Genomic DNA, 26,518 nt, shown 5'->3' with positions numbered 1-26,518 from the left:
TAAAGAGTGAGAGTGTGTGCTTCCCTTAAAAATTTTTTGGGAGGTGGGGCTGGGGGTGAGGGGTGGGTAGAAGTATTTTTTCACAAAGAGAGCACAAAGAGGAAGTCCAAAGTCCGAGGCTTTGGGTTCCAAAATTTATGTAGGTGGAGAGAGCATTTGGTGGCCTAGCGTGGGGTGTGGGAGTGGGCATCACCCCTGGGAAGGAGACCTGAGACTCTGGAACTTGGGACAAGCCCCCCAGCCTGCCCGAGTGGCAGACCTCAGAGCGGCAGGAGGGAGGGCATCCACTGCTGGTCCCCATGGTTCTGGGAGCAGCATGACCTCAGCAGACGATGTGTGCTTCTTCTGCGGGTACTAGACAGACTGCAGACAGGCGTCTGATCTGAGTTTTAAGCCTGGCTTCCTAGGAGTTGGCCCTGGGTCAGAGCAGCGCACTGTGCAGCCCGTGGCTGGTCAGAAGTTGTGTGGGAGCCCCCGGCCAGGGGGCTTCCTGCATCTGCTGATGGATCTGGACACAGCTTGGGGAACATTGTCGAGTCCTCTCCACACCCTGGTCTGATGGCCCGTGAGTGAGGGTGGCCTCGCCCACCCTGCCCAGCCGCCGGAGGCTCCTTCTTGGCTGCCTGCTCGCTAGGCCACCCCGTGGTCACTGTCTGCATCCCGGAGCTGTGGGTCCTCCTAATTGTCCTCCACCGAGACCTCCACTGCTTTCCACAAGGCGTCCTGCACGGAATTCTCCTTTGTTCCAATAGAGTCAGTCCCCTCAGACAGAGCTGCAACGTTGTGGACAGGATCTCTGGGCTCCGCACGGGAGCTGAAGCCAGAGGAGGGCGCTGGCCTATGTGCCCCAGCGGGGACCCCAAGCCTCTCAGCAGGAGCCCCCTTTCCGGAGGAGGGAGGGCCTCACCCCGTCAGCCGGGGGTGCATTGAGGAAGGGAGCCCCATCCTCTGCACACGCTTGCCTAGAGCAGGACTTCTCAGCACACAGCGGCTAGAGGGCTGGGCCCAGCCCGGGGAGGACAGCCTGCTCGGAGGCCCGAGGGGCATCCATGGCCGTGGCTCAGATGCCACCACCCGCTGTTCTCACCAAGATGTAGCAGATTTCCTTGAATGAATGATTTCCCATTTGCTGGAGGCTGTTAGAACGTGTTTTAGAAATGTTAAGTGATTGTTTTATATCCTTTTCTCCAGTGAAATCATTGTTAGTTGGGAAGAGAGTTCACTCTGGAAATCAGTCTCCTAAGCTTAAGTGTTTGGGTGAATCCAAAAGAAGGGGATTTTGAAAAACCCATAGGAGGCAGGTTCCTACACATATATTTAACTTGGAAAATTTAATTATTCTGAGCTGATCTCTACACACTCACCATGTGTGTATTGTTTATTTCACAGATAAGGACACGGATTCAAAAGTTATGGTAAATCCTTGGAGCCACAGCTCCAGCAGTTTGGAGCAGGTGCAGATACACAGATCTGACACCAAAATCTATGCTCTAATAATGCTTCCAGGCGGCCCAATCCCAGATTCAGCAGAAACAGTGAGGAACATAGAACGCACACATAAACACATGCTTGATTCTGAAATCTGACTCTGCTTTCTGCTTCCACCACCCAACATTTTGTAATCTGATTATGATAATAATGTGAAAATAACATAGCAATTAACATATTAGTCACTTACTAAGTGCTCAGCATCTGGCAAACACTATCTGACTTAATTCTGCAGGGGCCACTCCAGAATGTCTCTTGGGCATTTGGATTATTTCCAGCTGAAAATAATCAAGGACCAAAAGACTCAGGAAGAAATTCTGACCTTGCCCCTAAATGCCTAAAGAACTTAGATAGAGGGTTTGCTCCTGGAATAGAGCTTTCAGCAGAGGTATCTGCAAGAATATGGGGGTGGGGGGGCGGCTCTTGGCAGGGCCTGCACATCAGTCCACTCTGTGCCTGTCGTCCCTGCTGGCCCAGCAAACACTGGTTTAGCAAGCATCTGCTTTTCTGTCTCCTTGTGAATTGCCTTCCTCCCCTCTGAAGTCCTAAACCAGTACCACCACAACATCCTCTTTTGTCTTTAGCTGAAGGTGGTATTTAAGTTTTCCTGGGTCTCTCCCATGTATACTTGTTATTAAACTTTTCTGTGATTTTCTCCTGTTAATCTCTCTCATGTCAGTTTAATTCTTAGACCAGCCAGAAGAACCTAGAAGGGTAGAGGATAACGTCTTCTTCCCTGACACCTCTACCTCGCCAAGTAGTCACTGCTGTCCCGGGGTTAGGGTTTGGACCCCAAGGCACAGCCATCACACACGAAAGGCCAGGGCCACACCGCCTCCTGCAGAGAATTACTACTGACTGCTGTCCAGGTCATGCAGCATTGCTACAGAAATGGTACAGAGACTTAGTTCTTTTAGGAATGTTTCACAGGATCCATAATTCTTACTTTTATTTTTAAATTTCAGAGTTAATTATCTAAATTATAAAGATGACTCTTTTATCAACAGCTTTGTCCTTAGCCAGAATTCCTTTCATACAATTAACTGAAATTCCTGCTTGTTATAATTTAAGGTCTTCACCTCGGTTTTTGCTTTGATAGAAACTGGCCAATTCTGTTTTACCAATTTGCCTGCAATACAACTATTATGTATGTGATATCTGTTCACAGACATACGGGATCTTGCCTCATAAAGTAATAGCAAAGAACCTCTTTTATCAACATTTTCCCAAGAGTAATCAAATTTCTTTAGAGACTGTGATGGTTAATTTGACGTGTCAGCTTGGTTGGGCTGTGGTAACTGGTCTGGGGTCAAACACCAGTGTAGATGTTGTTGTAAAGGTATTTTTTAGATGTGATTAACGTTTAAATCAGTAGACTTTGAGAAAAGCAGATGACCCTCCATAATGAGGATGGGCCTCATCCAATCTAGTTGAGGGAATTAAGAAAAAAAGACTGGTTACCCAAATAGGAAGGAATTCTGTCTCCAGAATGCTTTCCGACTCAAGATTGTAACATCAACAGTATGCAGAATTTCCCGCCTGTTGTGAGCCAATTCCTTAAAATCAATCTCTCTCTATCTGTAGGTGTGCACACACACCCCCACACCACACACACACCCCACACGCCACACACATACACACACAGACACACACACCCCCACACACACCACACACACACAAACACCACACACACACACACGCACACACACACACACCTATGGGCTCTGTTTTCTGGAGAAATCTGACTAGCACAGAGAGGAAGAAGTGGAGAAGATTGATGCAGAGAAGCAGAGATTTCTGAGATACTTTTCTACGCTCACCCATGATTGCAAACCTCCATTCTGGAAGTAAGGGTTATGTAAGGGGAACTCAGGGTGCCGTCCCAGCTGTGGAAACTCAATAGTGTCCTATAACCAAACCCTTCATCCTTTTTTCTTAAGACAGGTTCTCATAAATTTCTACAACGCTAAATCCTATTCTACAGAGAAGGTGCTAAGCTAGTCACAATAATTGGATACTTAACAGATTTATATGTCAACCAGAGTTATAAAATAAAAGCCAGAAATCCAATGTATCATCAAAGTGCATATTGAATTAGTTTCTTTCTCTTTTTTGCTTGAGAATAAAAATTGAGCTAATGATTGACTCCTTGAACTGAAGCACGCTAAGCACTTTCTAAGTCAACTCTGAGAACAAACATTGAAAGAAAACAATCGCTCACCATTTATGAATCTCTGTCAGTGAGTTCTCCTCTGCTTCTTGGTCAATTTTAGCTGAAAATGCAAGAAAAGAAAACAAGATGAGATAAATGATAAATGGTTATAACCATCTCAAACAAAACAGATCCAAATAATATGAAATATATTTTAACACATTATTAACACTAAGGTACTCCAGACAGAAGTTTATTTTAAATCTATGAAGAGATATGATTGAATAGGTTATGTTTAATTTTCATTAAGCTAATACTACTTTCTAAGTAATTTCTTTAGATCAGTCACATTAATCTGAGAAAATAAAACACTAGAAAACTTGATATTCACATCAAATTTGTTTGTCAAGGATTTAAATGTCAATAATTGGTTGAAAATAACTCTCTCAAGCAAAGGTACAAAAACCAAGTAAAAAAACCTAAATAAAAATGACTTGTGACCTTCTTCACCAGTGCTCTCCACACCAGATCACAAGTGAACAGATCCAGAGATTATTTCCATGCAGATGTAAGATAAAATACTAACGCTTTCTACTAATTCCAAGTGATGAGATGACAGTGCATGCATTTATTTGCTATTAGATTTGTCTAAAAATAAAGAATGGTAGCCGGACACAAACCCAAAGGTCAAATTTGGGAAAGAGATTACACCATTATTTAAAAATTATTTAAAATAACACAGAAACTCCCATCATATAATATACGTATGGCAGTGACCTTCACATTTTTTGACCAGTAAGCATTCTAGGAACTTACGTATTAGTTCATACACGTGTATTTGACATTGAAAGCTTCAAAAATACTCCTACTTCTCAACCATGTTAATATTTTTAGCCTATTCCATTAGATCTCAAAATGTAGCCACTAAGTTGATTTCATGCTTCAGTAATGATCAGTTTGAAAATCACTGAGCTACTGGACAAAAAGTTTAAAAATAAATGAAAAAGACCCTGGAGCTAGTGAAAGAAGTTGCCTTTTCATAACCATTCCCCTTTGGGTCACACTCACGGCCATTTGGAGAAATTAGAAGACAAAGAAGAGCAGAGCAAACTGATTCTAAAAATAGGAGCTGTGAATGGAAGCAAACCCCTGGTCCCTTGGAACTGCCAGTGTCTCCATCAGGACTTAAACAGTCATCAGCATGGGCTGGTTACTGTATGTTTGAAAGCCTGCACAACGTCTGCACAGCCACTGTGGAGTGTTGTTGGCCCCTCTCTGCAGGACTGTGCCAATTTAAAAAAAAAAATTTTTATTGGAGTATAGTTGACTTACAATGTTGTGTTAGTTTCTGCTGTACAGCAAAGTGAGTCAGTTATACACATATATGTATCCACTGTTTTCTAGATTCTTTTCCCATGTAGGTCATTATGGAGTATTGAGTAGAGTTCCCTGTGCTGTACAGTAGGTCCTTATTAGTTATCTATTTTATATATAATAGTGTGTATATGTCAACCCCAATCTCTCAATTTATCCCTCCCTCCCTTACCCCCTGGTAAACAAGTTTGTTTTCTACATCCGTGACTGTCTGAATTTAACAGGGATACTTGGAGCTGGCAGCAGAGATTTTTTCCCCCTTTCCCCTTTTGTTCTTTAGAGTGTTTACAGAAATCTACAGGTCAATCATTAGTTATATTAAGAAACAGATACATGTTCCATGACTTCACTTTGAAAAGTCTCCAATGTTAATACATTTTCTTACAAAGCCTGCTCTGGGCTGCTTAGCATGAAAATGGTTGGCTTCCATAAGTAATTCTAGAACCACAGAAAGTTTCTTTAAGGGAAAATAACAAAGCACCACAATGATTACCATTTTCAGGAAGGTCATTTTCCCAACTGCCTGTGTGTCTTTTTTTTTCTTTTGTAAAATATAGAGATTAAGACTGAAAAAGAAAGAAAATTTCTGGACTATTTTAGAACCATCAAGTAAATGACATATGAAATTTAAAACACCCTAAAATTAGATTCCAGAGATCTGTGTTCTACTTGTGATTCTGCCACTGAAATTAGCTTTGTAATCTTAGATAAATAGATTAATCTGTTAACATACATAAAATATTTAGCATAGTGCCCCCAAAAGTTAGTAGGGACTAAATAAATGTTCTTTGAAAACGCTGGATCTCAAGCTCTTGAAATTCCTAAAGTGATGTTCAGGTTTTCAAGTAAAAATGGAACATGACATATGAATAAAGTTATTTCCTATAAACCATGCAAACTTCCAATTGCTAATTATTTCATTCTCTGACCTATTTTTTCAGAGACATAAAAATTATTTTCAGTTAATTTCTAATGGCACAGAGGGCTTTGTGACTAGTTTTGAAAGCCAGTGTTACTTTTAGCAGCATTTTCCTACATATTTATATCTTCTATTGATAAAGTTTATTATACCAAAGTATGCAAATTACTACTTCAAGTAAGATCGATTTTCCCTTTCTTTATAGCACACAGATCATTTCTTTTTTGACATTTCAAATTGGGATGGCAGCCTTCTAGTTTGTTCATGACAATTGCTAGCTGTAGGATACCTAAAAAAGCATTTAAAATAGGCCAACAGGGGAGGAGCTTCAAGATGGCGGAAGAGTAAGACGTGGAAATCACCTTCCTCTCCACAAATACATCACAAATACATCTACATGGGGAACAACTCCTGCAGAACACCTACTGAACGCAGGCAGAAGACCTCAGACCTCCCAAAAGCCAAGAAACTCCCCACGTACCTGGGTAGGGCAAAAGAAAAAACAGAAACAAAAGAATAGGGACGGGACCTGCACCAGTGGGAGGGAGCCGTGAAGGAGGAAAGGTTTCCACACACTAGGAAGCCCCTTCGTGGGCGGAGACTGTGGGAGGCGGAGGGAGAAAGTTTCGGAGCCATGGAGAAGAGGTCAGCAACGGGGTGCGGAGGGCAGAGCGGAGATTCCCACACAGAGGATCGGTGCCGACCGGCACTCACCAGCCCGAGAGGCTTCTCTGGTCACCCGCCGGGGCGGGCGGGGCTGGGAGCTGAAGCTCGGGCTTCTGTCAGATCCCAGGGAGAGGACTGGGGTTGGCGGCGTGAACACAGCCTGAGGGGGGCTAGTGCGCGACAGCCAGCTGGGAGGGAGTCTGGGAAAAGGTCTGGAGCTGCCAAAGAGGCAAGAGACTTTTTCTTCCCCCTTTGATTCCTGGCATGCGAGAAGAGGGGATTAAGAGCGCCGCTTAAAGGAGCTCCAGAGACGGGCGCGAGCCGCAGCTAACAGCGCGGACCCGAGACAGGCATGAGACGCTAAGGCTGCTACTGCGGCCACCAAGAAGCCTGTGTGCAAGTACAGGTCACTATCCACACCTCACCTCCCGGGAGCCTGTGCAGCCCGCCACTGCCAGGGTCCCGTGATCCAGGGACAACATCCCCGGGAGAACGCACGGCGCGGTTCAGGATGGTGCAACGTCATGCCAGCCTCTGCCTCCACAGGCTCGCCCACATCTGTACCCCTCCCTACCCCTGGACTGAGTGAGCCAGAGCCCCCGAAGCAGCTGCTCCTTTAACCTCGTCCTGTCTGTGCGAAGAACAGACGCCCTCAGGAGACCTACATGCAGAGGTGGGGCCAAATCCAAAGCTGAACCCCGGGAGCTGTGCGAACAAAGAAGAGAAAGGGAAATTTCTCCCAGCAGCCTCAGGAGCAGTGGATTAAATCTCCACCATCAACTTGATGTACCCTGCATCTGTAGAATACCTGAATAGATAATAATTATCCCATATTGAGGAGGTGGACTTTGGGAGCAAGGAAATTTTTTTTTTCCCTTTTAATTTTTTTCTGAGTGTGTATGTGTATGCTTCTGTGTGTGATTTTGTCTGTATAGCTTTGCTCTTACCATTTGTCCTAGGTTCCTCTCTGTCCTTTTTTTTTTTTTTTTTATGCTTTTTAGCACTTGTTATCATTGGTGGATTTGTTTTTTGGTTTGGTTGCTCTCTTCGCTCTTTCCGTTTTTTTTATTACTTTAAAATTTTTTTAATAATTATTTTTACTTTCATAACTTTATCTTCTCCCTCTCTCTCTCTCTTACTTTCTTTCCTTTCCTTCTTCTACCTTTTATTCAGAGTCATGTGGATGAAAGGCTCTTGGTGTTCCAGCCAGGCATCCGGGCTCTGCCTCAGAGGTGGGAGAGCCGAGTTCAGGACACTGGTCCACAAGAGACCTCCCAGCTCCACGTAATACCAAATGGGGTAAAACTCCCAGGGATCTCCATCTCAACGCCAAGACCCAGCTCCATTCAACGACCAGCAAGCTCCAATGATGGACACCCTATGCCAAACAACTAGCAAGACAGTAACACAAACCCACCGATTAGCAGAGAGGCTGCCTAAAATCATAATAAGGCCACAGACACCCCAAAACACACCACAAGACATGGACCTGCTGAGCAGAAAGACAAGATCTAGCCTCAACCACCAGAACACAGGCACTAGTCCCCTCCACCAAGAAGCCTACACAACCCACTGAACCAACCTTAGCCACTGGGGGCAGACCCGAAAACAACGGGAACTACAAACCTGCAGACTGTGATAAGGAGACCCCAAACACAGTAAGTTAAGCAAAACGAGAAGACAGAGAAACACACAGCAGATGAAGGAGCAAGGTAAAAACCCACCAGACCTAACAAAAGAAAAGGAAAATAGGCAGTGTACCTGAAAAAGAATTCAGAATAATGATAGTAAAGGTGATCCAAAATCTTCAAAATAGAATGGGGAAATTACAAGAAATGTTTAACAAGGACCTACAAAAAATAAAGAGCAAACAAAGTGATGAACAATACAATAAATGAAATTAAAAATTCTCTGGAAGGGATCAATAGCAGAATAACTGAGGCAGAAGAACGGATAACTGACCTGGAAGATAAAATAGTGGAAATGATTACTGCAGAGCAGAATAAAGGGGAAAAAATGAAAAGCAATGAGGACAGTCGCAGAGACCTCTGAGAAAACACTGAATGCACCAACATTCAAATTATAGGGGTCCCAGAAGAAGAAGAGAAAAGGAAAGGGACTGAGAAAATATTTGAAGAGATTATAGTGGAAAAATTCCCTAATATGGGAAAGTACATAGTTAATCAGTCCAGGAATCAGAGAGAGTTCCAAACAGGATAAATCCAAGGAGAAACACTCCAAGACACATATTAATCAAAGTATCAAAAATTAAATACAAAGAAAACATAGCAACAACAAGCAGCAAGGGAAAAACAACAAATAACACACAAGAGAATCCCCATAAGATTAACAGCTGATCTTTCAGCAGAAACTCTACAAGCCAGAAGGGAGTGGCAGGACATATTTAAAGTGATGAAGGAGAAAACCCTTCAACCAAGATTACTCTACCCAGCAAGGATCTCATTCAGATTCGATGGAGAAATTTAAACCTTTACAGACAAGCAAAAGCTGAGAGAGTTCAGCACCACCAAACCAGGTTTACAACAAATGCTAAAGGAACTTCTCTAGGCAAGAAACACAAGAGAAGAAAAAGACCTACAATAACAACCCCAAAACAATTAAGAAAATGGGAATAGGAACACACATATCGATAATTACCTTAAATGTAAATAGATTAAATGCTCCCACCAAAAGACAGACTGGCTGAATAAAGACAAAAACAAGACCTACATATATGCTGTCTACAAGAGACCTACTTCAGATCTAGGGACACATACACACTGAAAGTGAGGGGATGGAAAAAGATATTGCATATAAATGGAAATAAAAAGAAAGCTGGATTACCAATTCTCATATCAGACCAAATAGACTTTTAAAAAAAGACTACTACAAGAGACAAAAAGGACACTACATAATGATCAAGGCATCAATCCAAGAAGAAGATATAACAGTTGTGAATATTTATGCACCCAACATACGATCACCTCAATACATGAGGCAAATGCTAACAGCCATAAAAGGGGAAATCAACAGTAACACAATCAGAGTAGGGGACTATAACACCGCACTTTAACCAATTGACAGATCATCCAAAATGAAAATAAGTAAGGACACATAAGCTTTAAATGATACATTAAACACGATGGACTTAATTGATATTTATAGGATATTACAACCAAAATCAACAGAATACACTTTCTTCTCAAGTGCTCATGAACATTCTACAGGACAGATCATATCTTGGGGCACAAATCAAGCCTTGGCAAATTTAAGAATATTGAAATCGTATCAAGTATCTTTTCTGACCACAATGCTATGAGACTAGATATCAATTACAGGAAAAAATCTATAAAAAATACAAACACATGGAGGCTAAACAATACACTACTTAATAAACAAGAGATCACTGAAAAAATCAAAGAAGAAATAAAAAAATACATAGAAACAAATGCCAATGAAAACATGATGACCCAAAACCTATGGGATGCAGCAAAAGCACTTCTAACAGGGAAGTTTATAGCAATAGAATCATACTTTAAGAAACAGGAAACATCTCAAATAAACAACCTAACCTTACACCTAAAGCAATTAGAGAAAGAAGAACAAAAAAACCCCAAAGTTAGCAGAAGGAAAGAAATCAAAGATCAGATCAGAAATAAATGAAAAAGAAAGGAAGGAAATGATAGCAAAGATCAATAAAACTAAAAGTGGGTTCTTTGAGAAGATAAACAAAATTGATAAACCATTAGCCAGACTCATCAAGAAAAAAAGGGAGAAGAAGACTCAAATCAATAGAATTAGTAATGAAAAAGAAGTGACAACTGACACTGCTGAAATACAAAAGATCATGAGACATTACTACAAGCAACTCTATGCTAATAAAATGGACCACCTGGAAGAAACGGACAAATTCTTAGAAATGAACAACCTGCCAAGACTGAATCAGGAAGAAATAGAAAATATGAACAGACCAATCACAAGCACTGAAATTGAGACTGTGATTAAAAAGCTTCCAACAAACAAAAGCCCAGGAACAGATGGCTGCACAGGCGAATTCTATCAAACATTTAGAGAAGAGCTAACACCGATTCTTCTCAAACTCTTCCAAAATATAGCAGAGGGAGGAACACTCCCAAACTCATTCTATGAGGCCACCATCACCTTGATACCAAAACCAGACAAGGATGTCACAAAGAAAGAAAACTACAGGCCAATATCACTGATGAACATAGATGCAAAAATCTTCAACAAAATACTAGCAAACAGAATCCAACAGCACATTAAAAGGATCATACACCATGATCAAGTAGGGTTTATTCCTGGAATGCAAGGATTCTTCAATATATGCAAATCAATCAACGTGATACACCATATTAAAAAATTGAAGGAGAAAAACCATATGATCACCTCAATAGATGCAGAGAAAGCTTTCGACAAAATTCAACACCAATTTATCATAAAAAAAAAAACCCTGCAGAAAGTAGGCATAGAGGGAACTTTCCTCAACATAATAAAGGCCATATATGACAAACACACAGCCAACATCACCCTCACTGGTGAAAAAGTGAAAGCATTTCCACTAAGATCGGGAACAAGACAAGGTTGCCCACTCTCACCACTCTTATTCAACATAGTTTTGGAAGTTTTAGCCAAAGTAATCAGAGAAGAAAAGGAAGTAAAAGGAATCCAAATCAGATAAGAAGAAGCAAAGCTGTCACTGTTTGCAGATGACATGACACTATACATAGAGAATCCTAAAGGTGCTACTAGAAAAGTACTAGAGCTAATCAATGAATTTGGTAAAGTAGCAGGATAAAAAAATTAATGCACAGAAATCTCTAGCATTCCTATACACTAATGATGAAAATTCTAAAAGTGAAATCAAGAAAATACTCCCATTTACCATTGCAACAAAAAGAATAAAATATCTAGGAATAAACCTACCTAAGGAGACAAAAGACCTGTATGCAGAAAATTATAAGACACTGATGAAAGAAATTAAAGATGATACAAATAGATGGAGAGATATACCATGTTCTTGGATTGGAAGCATCAACATTGTGAAAATGACTCTACTACCCAAAGCAATCTACAGGTTCAATGCAATCCCTATCAAACTACCACTCTCATTTTTCACAGAACTAGAAAAAATCTCACAATTTGTATGGAAACACAAAAGACCCTGAATAGTGTTGTAGTTTATCTTATGACAGGGCCGAAAGTAAGCTCATCACACGAGATGAATTGTGCCGAAGCACAGCAGTAGAGGGCTGCCGCTCACTCAGGCAAAACAGTGCCGTCTGTCCTGCTGTGGTAGCTTTTATTAAAGCATTATCTATGTTTACATTTTAAGACTTATTTTTTTTAACATTCCAGAAATGCCAAAGCAGCAACATATGCTTCTATTTGTTATACAGGCAATAATGGGCTTTCTTGAAAACATGCCGTGCTTTGTCCTTGAGCGCAAAAGCAGCATAAAGTTCCCACCATTATTTTGATTATACTGAAGTAGCACAAGGACATTTCCTTGCGTACCCACCATTTTGATTATACTGAGGACATCTCATGGATCAGTGCCCAAAGCATTCAATGCTTATTCGCAGGCCCCCGGTTTGCCGGGCGGGGTGGGGCTCAAAGCATTCAGGACTGTTCACAGTTCTGGCTTATTCACATGCCCCCTGTTTGCCGGGGGGGCTCAAAGCAATCAGGACTGTTTGCAGTTCTGGCTTATTCGCCAGCCCCCAGTTTGTTGGGTGGGGGGGGAGCTTATGGGTCACGTCTCCTTTCCATGTCCTCAGTTATTCCACTACATTTCCCCCTTTTAGTTTTGTAGCTTGTGCAGCATCGAGGAGGACATGGCAGCTTGTTGCGATGTTGCATGGCGGGTAGCTTTTATTCGTCGTCGGACTACAATTAAACGTATGATTATTATTATAATGAGCATTAGTAATCCTGCAGTAGAACCAAATAAAGCACGTAATTTAGATATGGGATTTAGATTATTAAGTCCTTGAATAATTTCAGTCTATACTTTTTGTGAATTAAGTTGTAATCTCTTCTGAAAAGTTTGTTGAATTTTCCCTTGTAAATTTACAATTTTTTTTGTCAAAGTTTTGTGATGTAATAAATGTTTTTTTTATTTTTGTCCAGGGGAATGCAGACTGATTATATGGAACCGAAGTGACACAAAAGGCACTTTGATTCCAGTCACAATGTAGCTTCATTTGTCTTTGTAAATTTACAAGTTGATCCCCCAACATAACCACAGCTTGTTGTAAGTCTGCTATTTCCGAATGTTATTTCCGAATCAATTTGTCGTTGAGAGGTCCAAAGCATTTCAGAATTTTTATGTCAATCAGTTATATAATCAATGGTCTGAATAGATTGTTTTAAAGCAACTCCAGCTACTGTAGCAGTAGCTGTTATGGCTATAATACCCATGACAGCTGTAATCAACATTCCTACAAATCTTTTCCTTCTTTTTAATGCATCAGTTAAATATTGCAAAACAGCCATAGGAAGAGATTCTTGCCATTCCCTTCCAAGATTGACAGGAAGCCAAAGACCTGTCCGAGCTCGTAAGAGATACAAACTTTCAATAGATATGTTAAAAGATATACTAGAGTTAATGCAGGTATATAGAGATCAATTTCTACACATTATAGTACCTTGAGTCTCATTCCATACAGCTGGTTCCTTTAACAATATATAAGGTAATTTCACATAACTACGAGTATACCGAGTAACATTTTTATAAAAAGTCAAACTATGATTTCCAGATTTGTTAACCATATGTCCTACCCAGGCATTAATCTTTTTCAAAGCTGCCATAAGCTTCCACAAGTCCTTTTGGATAGGATATCCATTTAAATGAGGACCTGGAGGAGAAAACCCTCCAGCATGTTATACTATGGTATCATTAATAGTATTGCTATAAATAGTGTTATCCTATGTCAGTATAAATTCTCTAGACCCCTTTTTCCTCGGGCGGAGCCAAAAGGGCTCCAATCAATGACGCTTCCCCAAGAAGTATTAACAAGAACCCGAGCCATTTTTCCTCGGCATCGAGTCTAATGGACCCAATCCGATCATCGATCCACAAGAGGCACCTGGCATGGAGGCAAGTAAGGTGTGGAAACATTCTCATTAAGAGTGGAATTAGAACTTTTTTTTTTTTTTTTTCTTTTGCGGTACGCGGGCCTCTCACTGTCGTGGCCTCTCCCGTTGCGGAGCACAGCCTCCGGACGCGCAGGCTCAGCGGCCATGGCTCACGGGCCTATCCACTCCGTGGCACGTGGGATCTTCCCGGACCGGGGCACGAACCCGTGTCCCCTGCATCGGCAGGTGGACTCTCAACCACTGCACCACCAGGGAAGCCCTGGAATTAGAACTTTTAAAACTATAAGCACTCAAAAGATATAACCCATGATATCTGCTTTCATTTTTCACAGAATTTAACCATGCCTGATAATTTATTTTAAGGCAATGATCTCCCTTTCCTATACAAATAGGAGGTCCATTAACACCCACCATGTAATTTTCTATTATCTTTACTTCTTCCGGCTTCAAAGGGCCTCTATCATCAAAAGGACCAGGCAACCATCTAGACTCATTTACATATACAAGAATTGGGGCATCCCACCAGGTAACCCCCATATTAAGAGGAGGGTTAGGAATATAAGTCCAATAAGTATGGTTAGTACAATTTATCTCATTGGCTGATATGTTTATTACCTGTGTAGACAACATTGCCAACATAGTCACAAAAAGATTGGTGCTAGTGAGGGGTTTACCCTGAGAAATGACAAGATTTTTAGCAGTGCCTGCAAATTTTTTCATTTGCCCCCAGGTCAATGAAGACGTCTTCTTTTTTTTTTAACAAGTCTTAAACTGCATATATTGTCCAGGTTCAAGAACAGTCTTGGCAAGCGCCTCCCAATCCTGAGGAATTAATATGTTTTCGGAAGCATACCTAGACAAAAGACCTTGAACATAATTAGAATGCATCCCATATGCATTAATGGTTTCTTTTAGCATTTTTAAAATTTTTATATCATGATGGTTATACTCAACGTTCATATATCCATTTGGAAATTGATTACTAGCAGGCATAGCTTGTCTAACTATAGGAAAAGCAAAAAATGGTTCAGAATATTGCTTTTCTTCCTTATTTATCTCTTCTTCCAACAATAGTCTATTAGATTTAGGTTTCAGAGGAAAGCGAAACTGATGAGAGGCTCCAACAGGATAAGCTGCTAATTCTAAAGGAGGAGCCAAAGGAATAGTAGGACATGGCTCCTGATATGAGGGGGTGGTAGCATTGTTTTTATTTTCTTCCAATTTAACCATCAAATTTTTTAACTTTGAAAGTGTATCAGAAATCTCTCTCATTCTGTTGAGAAAGTGGCATCTCATTTTGTGTGCTAGTCTGCTCCCAATCTTTATCATCATCAGAAAATGCCCCTTCATCACTGGAACCTGAAAAATCCTCTCCTGTCTCAGACACAAGGGGAGAAGGAGGCGGAGGAAGGTCCTCTATAGGAGACTCACGAAACAGAGTACGAAAAGCAGTAGAATGATCGGGAGCAGAACTCGGACGCTGAGGGCGTGCCCCATTTTCACTTTTTGTTTCAGATTGTAATGGTTCCAGGGCAAGGGAAATTAATTTACAAAGAGACCAAACATGGACAGATATAGGGTCTCCATGCTGATGAGCTCTTCTTAAGGCTCGCATAACCTGTTTCCAAACTTTTAAATTCAACTGGTTATGACCAGTAGATTGAAACCAGTAACAATGTTTACGTACCAGTGCAAACAATTCATCAAAAGATTCTGGTTTCACTTTCATTCCTGAACTCCGTAATAACTGTTTCAGGAGTCTAATGTATTGAAATTCTACTGAATGGGAATTCCCCATTACAGTTACTCTATTGCTCCCGAAGGTTTTGCTTACCCTTGAGCGGACCAATTTCCCCTTCGGTCCCGCGATCACGCGATTACTTACCTTCAGGTCCCTGTTCGGGCGCCAAATGTTGTAGTTTATCTTATGACAGGGCCGAAAGTAAGCTCATCACACGAGATGAATTGTGCCGAAGCACAGCAGTAGAGGGCTGCCGCTCGCTCAGGCAAAACAGCGCCGTCTGTCCTGCTGTGGTAGCTTTTATTAAAGCATTATCTATGTTTACATTTTAAGACTTATTTTTTTAACATTCCAGAAATGCCAAAGCAGCAACATATGCTTCTATTTGTTATACAGGCAATAACGGGCTTTCTTAAAAACATGCCGTGCTTCGTCCTTAAGCGCAAAAGCAGCATAAAGTTCCCACCATTATTTTGATTATACTGAAGTAAAACAGGGACATTTCCTTGCGTTCCCACCATTTTGATTATACTGAGGACACCTCATGGATCAGTGTCCAAAGCACTCAATGCTTATTCGCAGGCCCCCGGTTTGCCGGGGGTGGGGGTGGCTCAAAGCATTCGGGACTGTTCACAGTTCTGGCTTATTCACATGCCCCCGGTTTGCCGGGGGGACTCAAAGCAATCAGGACTGTTTGCAGTTCTGGCTTATTCGCCAGCCCCCAGTTTGTTCGGGGGCGGGGCTCATGGGTCACGTCTCCTTTCCATGTCCTCAGTTATTCCACTGCAGAATAGCCAAAGCATCTTGAGAAAGAAAGACGGAGCTGGAGGAATCAGGCTCCCGGACTTCAGACTATACTACAAAGATACAGTAATCAAGACAGTATGGTACTGGCACAAAAACAGAAACATAGATCAATGGAGCAGGATAGAAAACCCAGAGATAACCCCACGCAGATATGGTCACCTTATCTTTGATAAAGGAGGCAAAATATGCAATGGAGAAAAGACAGCCTCTTCAATAAGTGGTGCTGGGAAAACTGCTACATGTAAAAGAATGAAATTAGAACACTCCCTAACACCATACACAAAAATAAACTCAAAATGGATTAAAGACCTAAATGTAAAGCCAGACACTACTAAACTCTTAGAGGAAAACATAGGCACAACACTCTATGACATAAATCACAGCAAGATCCTTTTTGACCCACCTCCTAGAGAAATGGAAATAAAAACAAATATAAAGAAATGGGACCTAATGAAACTTCAAAGGTTTTGCACAGCAAAGGAAACCAAAAACAAGATGAAAGGACAACCCTCAGAATGGGAGAACGTATTTTCAAATGAAGCAACTGACAAATGATTAATTTCCAAAATTTACAAACAGCTCATGCAGCTGCATATCAAAAAAACAAACAACCCAATCCAAAAATGAGCATACTACCTAAATAAACGTTTCTCCAAAGAAGATATACAGATTGCCAACAAACACATGAAAGAATGCTCATCATCATTAATCATTAGAGAAATGCAAATCAAAACTACAATGATATATCATCTCACACCACTTGGAATGGCCATCATCAGAAACTCTACAAACAATAAATGCTGGAGAGGATATGGAGAAAAGGGAACCCTCTTGCACTGTTGGTGGGAATGTAAATTGATGCAGCCGCTATGGAGAACATTATGGAGGTTCCTCAAAGAACTAAAAATAGAACTACCATATAACCCAGCAATACCACTACTGGGTATATACCTTGAGAAAACCATAATTCAAAAACAGTCATGTACCACAATGTTCATTGCAGCTCTATTTACAATAGCCAGGACATGGAAGTAACCTAAGTGTCCATCGACAGATGAATGGATAAAGAAGATGTGGCACACATATACAGTGGAATATTATCCATAAAAAGAAACAAAATTGAGTTATTTGTAGTGAGTTGGATGGACCTAGAGACTGTCATGAAGAGTGAAGTAAGTCAGAAAGAGAAAAACAGTACCATATGCTAACACATATATGTGGAATCTACAAAAATAAAAAATGGTTCTGAAGAACCTAGGGGCAGGACAGGAATTAAGATGTAGACATAGGGAATGCACTTGAGGACACCGGTAAGGGGAAGGAGAAGCTGGGACGAAGTGAGAACGTGGCATGGGGATATATATATCACCAAATGTAAAATAGATAACTAGTGGGAAGCAGGCGCATCGCACAGGGTGATCAGCTCAGTGCTTTGTTTCCACCTAGAGGGGTGGGATAGGGAGGGTGGGAGGGAGACGCAAGTGGGAGGAGATATGGGGATATATGTATACATATAGCTGGTTCAGTTTATTATACAACAGAAACTGACACACCATTGTAAAGCAATTATACTCCAATAAAGATGTGAAAAAATTAAAAAATATTATATAATATAATCACATATTATGTGAACAAGTATATGAGTGACACACTCATTAACGTTCTAGGATGTGAAATCTAGCAAATTGTTTGATTTCTCTTTTAATGAGTTATAGAATTAAGGACTCCTTTCTACCCATAAGCAAAATAGAATATTCCATAAAATTACAGTTTCTTGATCCTAAAAGCCTACTGGATGGAAAAACGAAGATTCATTTCATTCATCATTAAGAGCTGAGTGAGCTGTCAGGCTCATCTAATTTGTAACTACAGGACACTGATTTCAGTCAAGGACTATTTAAGAATCAACGGGTAGATTTTCCACTCTAAGTCATGAGGACCTGAGGAAATGGAAATGACAATCACTCTGATAAGTGACAGACCAAATTTCTGTTTCTATTGTCATGATTATCTTAAATGATTAAATGGCATTTTCCCATCTAAAAAAGAGCTGTGCTTAATGCCGTATCAAATTCCAGCATAACTCATTCACTGTATATCATCATTAAAGACACTTGAACAACGTATAAAAACCACAGAGGATGGAGCCAGTCTTCAGAGCACTACTTGGCCTCAGTCTCAGGTCATGTCAGTCTCTGGAGAATTCCTGAAAGAGCAAGAACCTTCCCAAAGCATGGCTTGATATAAATCTGATCTTCAGAAGATATGTATATAACTTTCCAAAGCAGAAATATTTGGAGTAGTGAATGCTTTGATATAAGTTTCAAGGATTTCAATCAGCAATAGATTAATAGAATTTTTATTAGAATTTTTTGTTTCTTTAATATTGTCTAAAATTCTCCATCCCTGCTTATTTCATAGGAATATAGGAAGAATCAAAAGATAACATTTATAAAGCTTTTAAGGTCCCTGGAAAAACTGTGTTAAATATCCTGGGTTATGTATACATCCTATAAAATATAGAATATAATGTTTTGAAGATCAGAAAATCATCAATATACCTTGTTTCTGAGCACAATGTTTTGACAAAGCAAATAAATACCAGGTTGAACTGAAGTGATAAGTGTAGATAAAACTTAAAAGAATATCTAATTTTCTATCACAAAAAGATAAATATTTTAATGCCTTTAAAAATATATGCTATTTTATAAATATATATATATGCTATTTTAACTAATAACTATTGTATTTACTGTCATTAAAAAAATAGGAATAATGAGTATTATTCACAAAACAGCATGTTTAGCCAATTGCTTGTCTGTCACAACTGTGTGATTCGTGATTAAACATCATCTATTTTTCTGTGATGTCAAAATAATCCCTTTTAAACCAATGCATATTTTTCAAAATGCCTTCTACCTTTCTGCTGAACAGGGAGGGAAATGCAACATATCTCTTCCGAATTTACCTTGAATAATAAATTGTTCCATGTTTTCTTTGAATGGCTGGATGTGCTCTTTTGAGGACACCTGGTACACTTTCCCCGCTTCAACCTCACAGGCTGAAATTAGAAAGAGACATTGTTCAGAATGTCACACTGCTAACAGTGCATTAAAACAATTAAAAATATATATTAACTAGTGTTAGAAAATCCTGCAAACCACGATAACTGACATATGTGTCTACACATGTTTAGAAATATCCAATGCTGACAAAAGGTTTCACTTTAGGGGATTGTAAAAATAAATTTAAAAAAGTTAAAGTATAATTGATATACAATATTATGCTTCAGGTGTACAACATAGTGATTTGATATTTAAATACATTATGAAGTTAATCACCATGATAAATCTACTAACCATCTGTGACTGTACAGTTATTACAATATTATTGACTATATTCCTTATGCTGTATATTAAACCCCATTACTCATTTAATATTTTATATTAAATGTAAGATTATACCTCTTATCCACTTCACCTTTTTCAACCATGCCTTCATCCCCACCCCAGCAACTGTGGGTTTATTCTCTGTATCTATAAGAATCTTTCTGTTTGGTTTGGTCATCTGTTTTGCTTTTTGGATTCCACACGTAAGTGAAGTCATACAACATTGGTCTTTCTCTGTCTGACATATTCCACTTGGCATACCCTCCACGCCCATTCATGTTGCCTTTGTGCAAATGGAAAGCTTTATTTTTAATGGTTGAGTAGCATTCCACTGTGTGGGTAGGTGAAATATGTGGGCATATATATATACACACACACATATGTATATATATGTATATATACGAAACATGTATACACACACACATATATATATATAATGAGTATGTGAAACATGTCTTCTTTATCCATCCATCTATTGGTAGATACTACTTAGGTTGCTTCCAAATTTTGGTTATTACAAACAATGCTTCAATGAACATAAGGGTGTATATATCATTTTCAATCTGTATTTTTGTTTTATTGGTATAAATACCCAGAAGTGGAATTGCTGGAACATATGGTAGTTCTATTTTCAATTTTTTGGAGGAATCTCCATACTGTTTCCCACAGTAGCAGCATGAATTTTCACTCCCAGCAGCAGTGCACAAGGGTTCCCTTTTCTCCACATCCTCCTTGCCAATACTTGTTATTTCTTGTCTTTTTGATAATAGCTATTCTAACAGGTGTGAGGTGGTATCTCACTGTGGTTTTGATTTGCATTTTCCTGATGATTAGTGGTGCTGAGCATCTTTTCATGGGTTTGTTGGCTATCTTTTTGTCCTTTGGAGAAATGTTTATTCAGGTCCTCTGCACAATCTTTAATTGGATTGTTTGTTCTTTTTTATATTGTTTTCTGATTTCTTTATATAATTGCGATATAAGCCTTTTATAAAATATATTATTTGCAAAAATCTTCTCCCATATAGTAGGCTGCCTTTTCGTTTTGTTGATGGTTTCCTTTGCTGTGCAAAAGCTTTTTTGTTTGATGTAGTCCCATTTGTTTATTTTTGTTTTTCTTACCCCTGCCTGAGGAGACATATCTAAAAAATCATCCCTAGGACTGATGTCAAAGAACATACTGCTATGTTTTCTTGTAGGTGTTTTGCGCTTTCAGGTCTTATATTTGAGTTTTCAACCATTTTGAGTTTATTCTTATACATAGTGTAGGAAAATAGTCCAGTTTTCCCAAAAGCATTTATTGAAGGGGCTGTCTTTTCCCCATTGTATATTACTGACTCCTTTGATGAAGATTAATGACCATGTAAGTATGGATGTATTTCTGGGCTTTCTAAGCTGTTCCAGTGATATATGAGTCTGTTTTCCTGCCAGTACCATACTGTTGTTTTTTTTTTAAAGTTTCGTGAAAGTTAATACTTTTTTAAAATAATAAATTTATTTATTTTTGGCTGCGTTGTGTCTTTGTTGCTGCACATGGGCTTTCTCTAGTTGTGGCGAGTGGGGGTTACTCTTTGTTGTGGTGTGCAGGCTTCTCATTACGGTGGCTTCTCTTGCTGTGGAGCACAGGCTTTAGGTGCACAGGTTTCAGGAGTTGTGGTGCATGGGTTTAGTTGCTCCACAGGATGTGGGATCTTCCCGGACCAGGGCTCAAAGCTGTGTCCCCTGCATTGGCAGGCAGATTCTTAACTACCACACCACTAGCGAAGTCCCCCCCTACTGTTTTGATTACTATAGCTTTGTATTATAGTCTGAAGTCAGGGAGTGTGATATCTTCAGCTTTATTCTTTCTCAAGATTGCTTTGGCTCTTGGAGCCTTTTGTGGTTCCATACAAATTTTAGGATTATTCTAGTTCTACGAAAAATGCCACTGGTATTTTGATAGGGACTACACTGAATCTGTAGATTACCTTGGGAAGTATGGACATTTTAACAATATTGATTCTTCCAATCCATAAGCATGGTATATCTTTCCATTTATTTGTCATGGCTTCAATTTCTTTCATCAACATCTGAGAGTTTTCAGAGCTCAGGTCTTTCACCTCCTTGGTTAAATTTAGTCATGGGTATTATTTTCTTGATGCAATTGGGATTGCAACACTTCTCTTCTGAGAGCACGTTCATTAAGTCCAACAAAGTTAGCCCAGGTACCCAACTAACACAATCAGCTATATACCATTGCTTTTACACTTGCTCTGGATACTGGGCTTTAAATAAAGATACTATACTACTGTACTCTATACAGCACCGTAAAGTACACAAAAGTACAACCACTTGTAGAGGATGCACACATGTGACAATGTACACCAGTCAAGTGAACTAACTGATGTGACTGGACATGTGAATGCATGTTCAGATCTTTGAAAGTTCGTAACTTGAAGGTTCACATGTAGGGGACTTACTGTATTAATTTTGTACCTTTTAACTTTACTAATTCATTTATTAGTTCTAATAGATTTTTGGTTGTGTCTTTAGGATTTTTTATATATAGTGTCATGTCATCTGCAAACAGTGACAGTTTTACTTCTTCCTTTCCAATTTGGATTCCTTTCATTTCTTCTTATTGTTTGATTGCTATGGCTAGGACTTCCAATACTATGATGAATAAACGTGGTGAGAGCGGGCATCCTTGTCTTGTTCCTGACCTTAGAGGAAATGTTTTCAGCTTTTCACCATTGAGAATGATGTTTGCTGTGGGCTTATCCTACATGGACTTTGTTATGTGGATGTATATTCCCTCATACCCACTTTGTGGAGAGTTCTTATAAATAGATGTTGAATTCTGTCAAAAGCTTTTTCTACATCTATTGAGAGGATCATATGATTTTTATTCTTCAATTTGTTAACTGGAGAGGATTTTCAGAGTCTACCTGCCAAGGCTCACATCCAAGCAATTTTGAAAAGTAATCTCCAAGGACAAGACTCAAAAAAGATTAAAATGGTGATTCTAATGTGCATTACTGTGTGAAGGAGGAAGGGGTAGGAAGGAGGCTGACTGGGTTCATAGCTTGAGCGGCTTGGGGATGAAGAACACAGGAGGAAGAGTATTTTTTAAAGGAGAGAAAATTGAAGGGGGGATTGGAAGATGGCGGAAGAGTAAGACACGGAGATCACCTTGCTCCCCACAGATACACCAGAAATACATCTACACGTGGAACAACTCCTACAAAGGAAAGAAAATTAATTTGCTTTTGAACTTACTGTGTCTTAAGATGGCAATGGAATATCCAAGTGTAGTTTCAGCAAGCAGTTGGATTTATGAGTTTGCAGATCAGAGTGATACAGGAAAACTCTGAGTAAGACCACCTGAGAACAGCATATCCAGTGAGAAAAAGAGGGGGCCAAGGTTGAACGCCTGAGTAATGCCAATTTTAATAAAGAAGCAGAGGAAGAGAAGGCCATGAAGAAAACAGACTAAGAAGGAAATGTCAGATATTATAAGGAGAATCAGAAGTGAGTGGGGTTAGTGAGTCGAAGGGAACAGAGACAGCAAACAAGACAAAGGTGGAAGTAAAATGCCCTCTCAATTTGGCAAATTGTGGCAACAGTTTCAGCAGTGCCAGGGACAAAGCTGTAACAGTGTGAGGACGGAATGGGAAGTCAGAGACCATGGAAGTGGACCAGGAATCTGTTACCATCTTGGTCAGTGAGCACACATGTTTGAGAACAAGTGTCCAGCAAAGGCGAGGTGTGGGCTATGGGAAGAATGAGGGGCAAATGAACACAAACCCTTTACAGCTTCTGGAAAATGCTCCAAATATCCTAGTCTTGCCAACAGTGGGCAAGCAAATCCAGCTGCATGTTAAGAGAGGTGTATAATTCACATGCATCATTCTATCCTAAAGATGGATTTCAGAAAAATCTGATCGTTAACAATTAAATGTCCATAGATTAACGCCAAAAATAGTTCCTTATCACCTAAAAGTAATGAAAGTGGCAGAGATACCACACACACAAACCCCACGATACCTTAGTTTGGGTGTAGCAGACTTAGCATTATGACCAGTGGAATAAGTTACATTCACTGAGCTCACCACTTTACATGCCAAAACAAACAGGTGTTTCACATGTGTACTCTTCAACAAGAATTTTGAAAGTGAACACTGTTTTAAACTGAAATGAATGGTTTTGCTCCTTAAATAATCATTCCAATGAGAGGAACTCTCAATTTTTTTTTCACTCTCCATACACATGTGATGCACTTCCATGGACAAATCCAGTGTACAGGATACAAAAGGATAAAATGTACAGGCTACAAAAACATAAAACAGAACACCTGTGACTTTCAAAATCTCAGTCAGCCTTTCTGTGCCTCAGGCTCTTTACCTGTAATACACAAATAGCAACAGAACCTGCCTCCTGGGGGTGTTACAAAGAATAAGTCAGTTAATACACGTAGAGCACTTAGAACTGGGCCTGGTGCATGCTAAGGTCTGTGTAAGTTTTCACCATCATTGCTGTTATTGTTATCTTTAGTTTTATCAGCAACAGTAGCAGACAAAAAAGCAGGATGCCCAAGGGCTAAGAGCATGGGTTTTGGAGACTGGGTTTGCATCCTGTCTCTTCCACTTACGAGCTGTGCGTCTTTGGCGAAGTAGGTACCCCACTGTGTACCTCAGTCTCTTCCTCTGTAATACGGAGTTAATAAGTGTCTACTTTGCTGTGAAGATCAAAGGATTTTACGTAGGTAAAATACACAGAGGACTGCTGGATACACAGTAAGAGAACTATCATGTTTGCAACAATTACTGTGACTGCACAATTACCACCACCAGACACCACCAGAGGTGCAGCTACTAACACACAAAAAGAACACGGAACTCCCACTTCCTCAGTCTCAGGAAGCACTGAGGCAATGCTTCAGATTGTGGGAATGACATTTTTTTTAATTAATTTTTCTTTTTTAATTTTTGGCTGCATTTTGTCTTTGTTGCTGCACGCGGGCTTTCTCTAGTTGCGGGGAGCGGGGGCTGCTCTTTGTTGTGGTGCGTGGGCTTCTCATTGCGGTGGCTTTTCTTGTTGCAGGGCACGGGCTCTAGGCACATGGGCTTCAGTAGTTGTGGCATGTGAGCTCAGTAGTTGTGGCTCCTGGGCTCTAGAGCACAGGCTCAGTAGTTGTGGCACACGGGCTTAGTTGCTCTGCGGCACATGGGATCTTCCCGGACCAGGGCTCGAACCTGTGTCCCCTGCATTGGCAAGTGGATTCTTAACCACTGTACCACCAGGGAAGTCCCTGTTAATATACTTTGGATATTAACCCCTTACTGGTCATATCATTTGCAAATGTTTTCTCCCATACTGTAAGATGTCTTTTCATTTCATCGATAGTTTCCTTTGTTGTGCAAAAGCTTTTAAGTTTAATTAGGTCCCATTTGTTTATTTTTGCTTTTATTTCCTTTGCTTTAGGAGACAGATCCAAAAAAAATATTACTACAATTTACGTCATAGTGTTCTGCCTATGTTTTCCTCTAGGAGTGTTACGGTTTCTGTTCTTACACATAGGCCTTTAACTGCTTTTGAGTTTATTTCTGTAGATGGTGTTAGAGAATGCTCTAAATTTCATTCTTTTATATGTAGCTGTCTAGTTTTCCCAGCACCAGTTATTGAAGAGACTGTCTTTTCTCTATTGTATATTCTTTCCTCCTTTGTTGTAGATTAATTGACCATACGTGCATGGGTTTATTTCTGGGCTTTCTATCCTGTGCCATTGATCTATATTTCTGTTTTTGTGCCAGTACCATTCTGATTTGAATACTGTAGGCTTTGTAGTATACTCTGAAGTCAGGGAGCATGATTCTTCCAGCTCTGTTCTTCTTTCTCAAGATTGTTTTGGCTATTTGGGGTCTTTTGTGTTTCCATACAAATTTTAAAATTATTTGCCCTAGTTCTGTGAAAAATGCCCTTGGTATTTTGATAGGGATTGCACTGAATCTGTTGATTGACTTGAATAGTATGGTCACTTTAACAATGTTAATTCTTCCAATCTAAGAATCTGGTACATCTTTCCACCTGTTTGTGTTGTCTTCAATTTCTTTCATTAGTGTGATTGTACGTATGGTTTCAGACATGTTCCTGTATTACTGAGAACTTGAATTTTCTTTTTTAAAATTAATTAATTAATTAACTTATTTATCTCTTTTTGGCTGTGTTGGGTCTTCGTTGCTGGGCTTTCTCTAGTTGTGGTGGGCTGGGGCTACTCTTCACTGCAGTGCACAGGCTTCTCATTGTGGTGGCTTCTCTTGTTGCAGAGCACAGGCTTTAGGCACACGGACTTCAGCAGTTGTGGCACGTGGGCACAGTAGTTGCGGTTCACGGGCTCTAGAGCATAGGCTCAGTAGTTGTGGCGCATGGGGCTTAACTGCTCCGCGGCATATGGGATCTTCCCACACCAGGGCTCGAACCCGTGTCCCCTGCATTGGCAGGCAGATTCTTAACCACTGGGCCACCAGGGAAATCCCAAGAACTTGAATTTTCTGCACTGTATCAAACTCAAGGACACCAGCAATCATTCTCCAAATAGTACCTGCTGGCAGCTGCCAACCTTATGGTCTCAAGGTTTTCCCTTGTAACTAAGCAACCATTTTGGAGCCCATGGGTCCTTGCTTAACAAACACCCTCACTTCTTGCCCCTCCAATCCTAATTCTTAACAAACAAATCACATAATTTTGCAGTGTTTGCCCGTATAAGCCTTCCCCATTTTGTAGTCCAGCAAAACACAATTGAAGTGCTTCTTGACATTTTGTCTTCCAGGCTATAGCCCTCAGTTTGGCTCAGATAAAACTGTTTTCTGTTCCTATTGTAAATTGTT

The 26,518-nt window shown here is 40.1% G+C and overlaps 1 protein-coding gene across 1 annotated transcript in view; it reads right to left on the bottom strand.

The window, feature by feature from the left end:
* Positions 1-26,518, bottom strand: part of FMN2 (formin 2) — a 322,361-nt gene that overhangs the window by 56,409 nt on the left and 239,434 nt on the right. Inside the window, exons 14-15 of the mRNA XM_032609063.1 lie at positions 19,235-19,327; positions 3,710-3,761 (exon numbers count right to left, since the gene is read on the bottom strand). Coding sequence (XP_032464954.1) covers positions 3,710-3,761; positions 19,235-19,327 — 145 coding nt within the window. The remainder of the gene's footprint in view (positions 1-3,709; positions 3,762-19,234; positions 19,328-26,518) is intronic.

This window comes from Phocoena sinus, chromosome 16, assembly GCF_008692025.1.
Source record: "Phocoena sinus isolate mPhoSin1 chromosome 16, mPhoSin1.pri, whole genome shotgun sequence".
NCBI classification, from domain to species: domain Eukaryota; kingdom Metazoa; phylum Chordata; class Mammalia; order Artiodactyla; family Phocoenidae; genus Phocoena; species Phocoena sinus.
The sequence above is the reverse complement of the archived record's forward strand: the minus strand, read 5'-3'. Positions and strand labels throughout refer to the sequence as shown.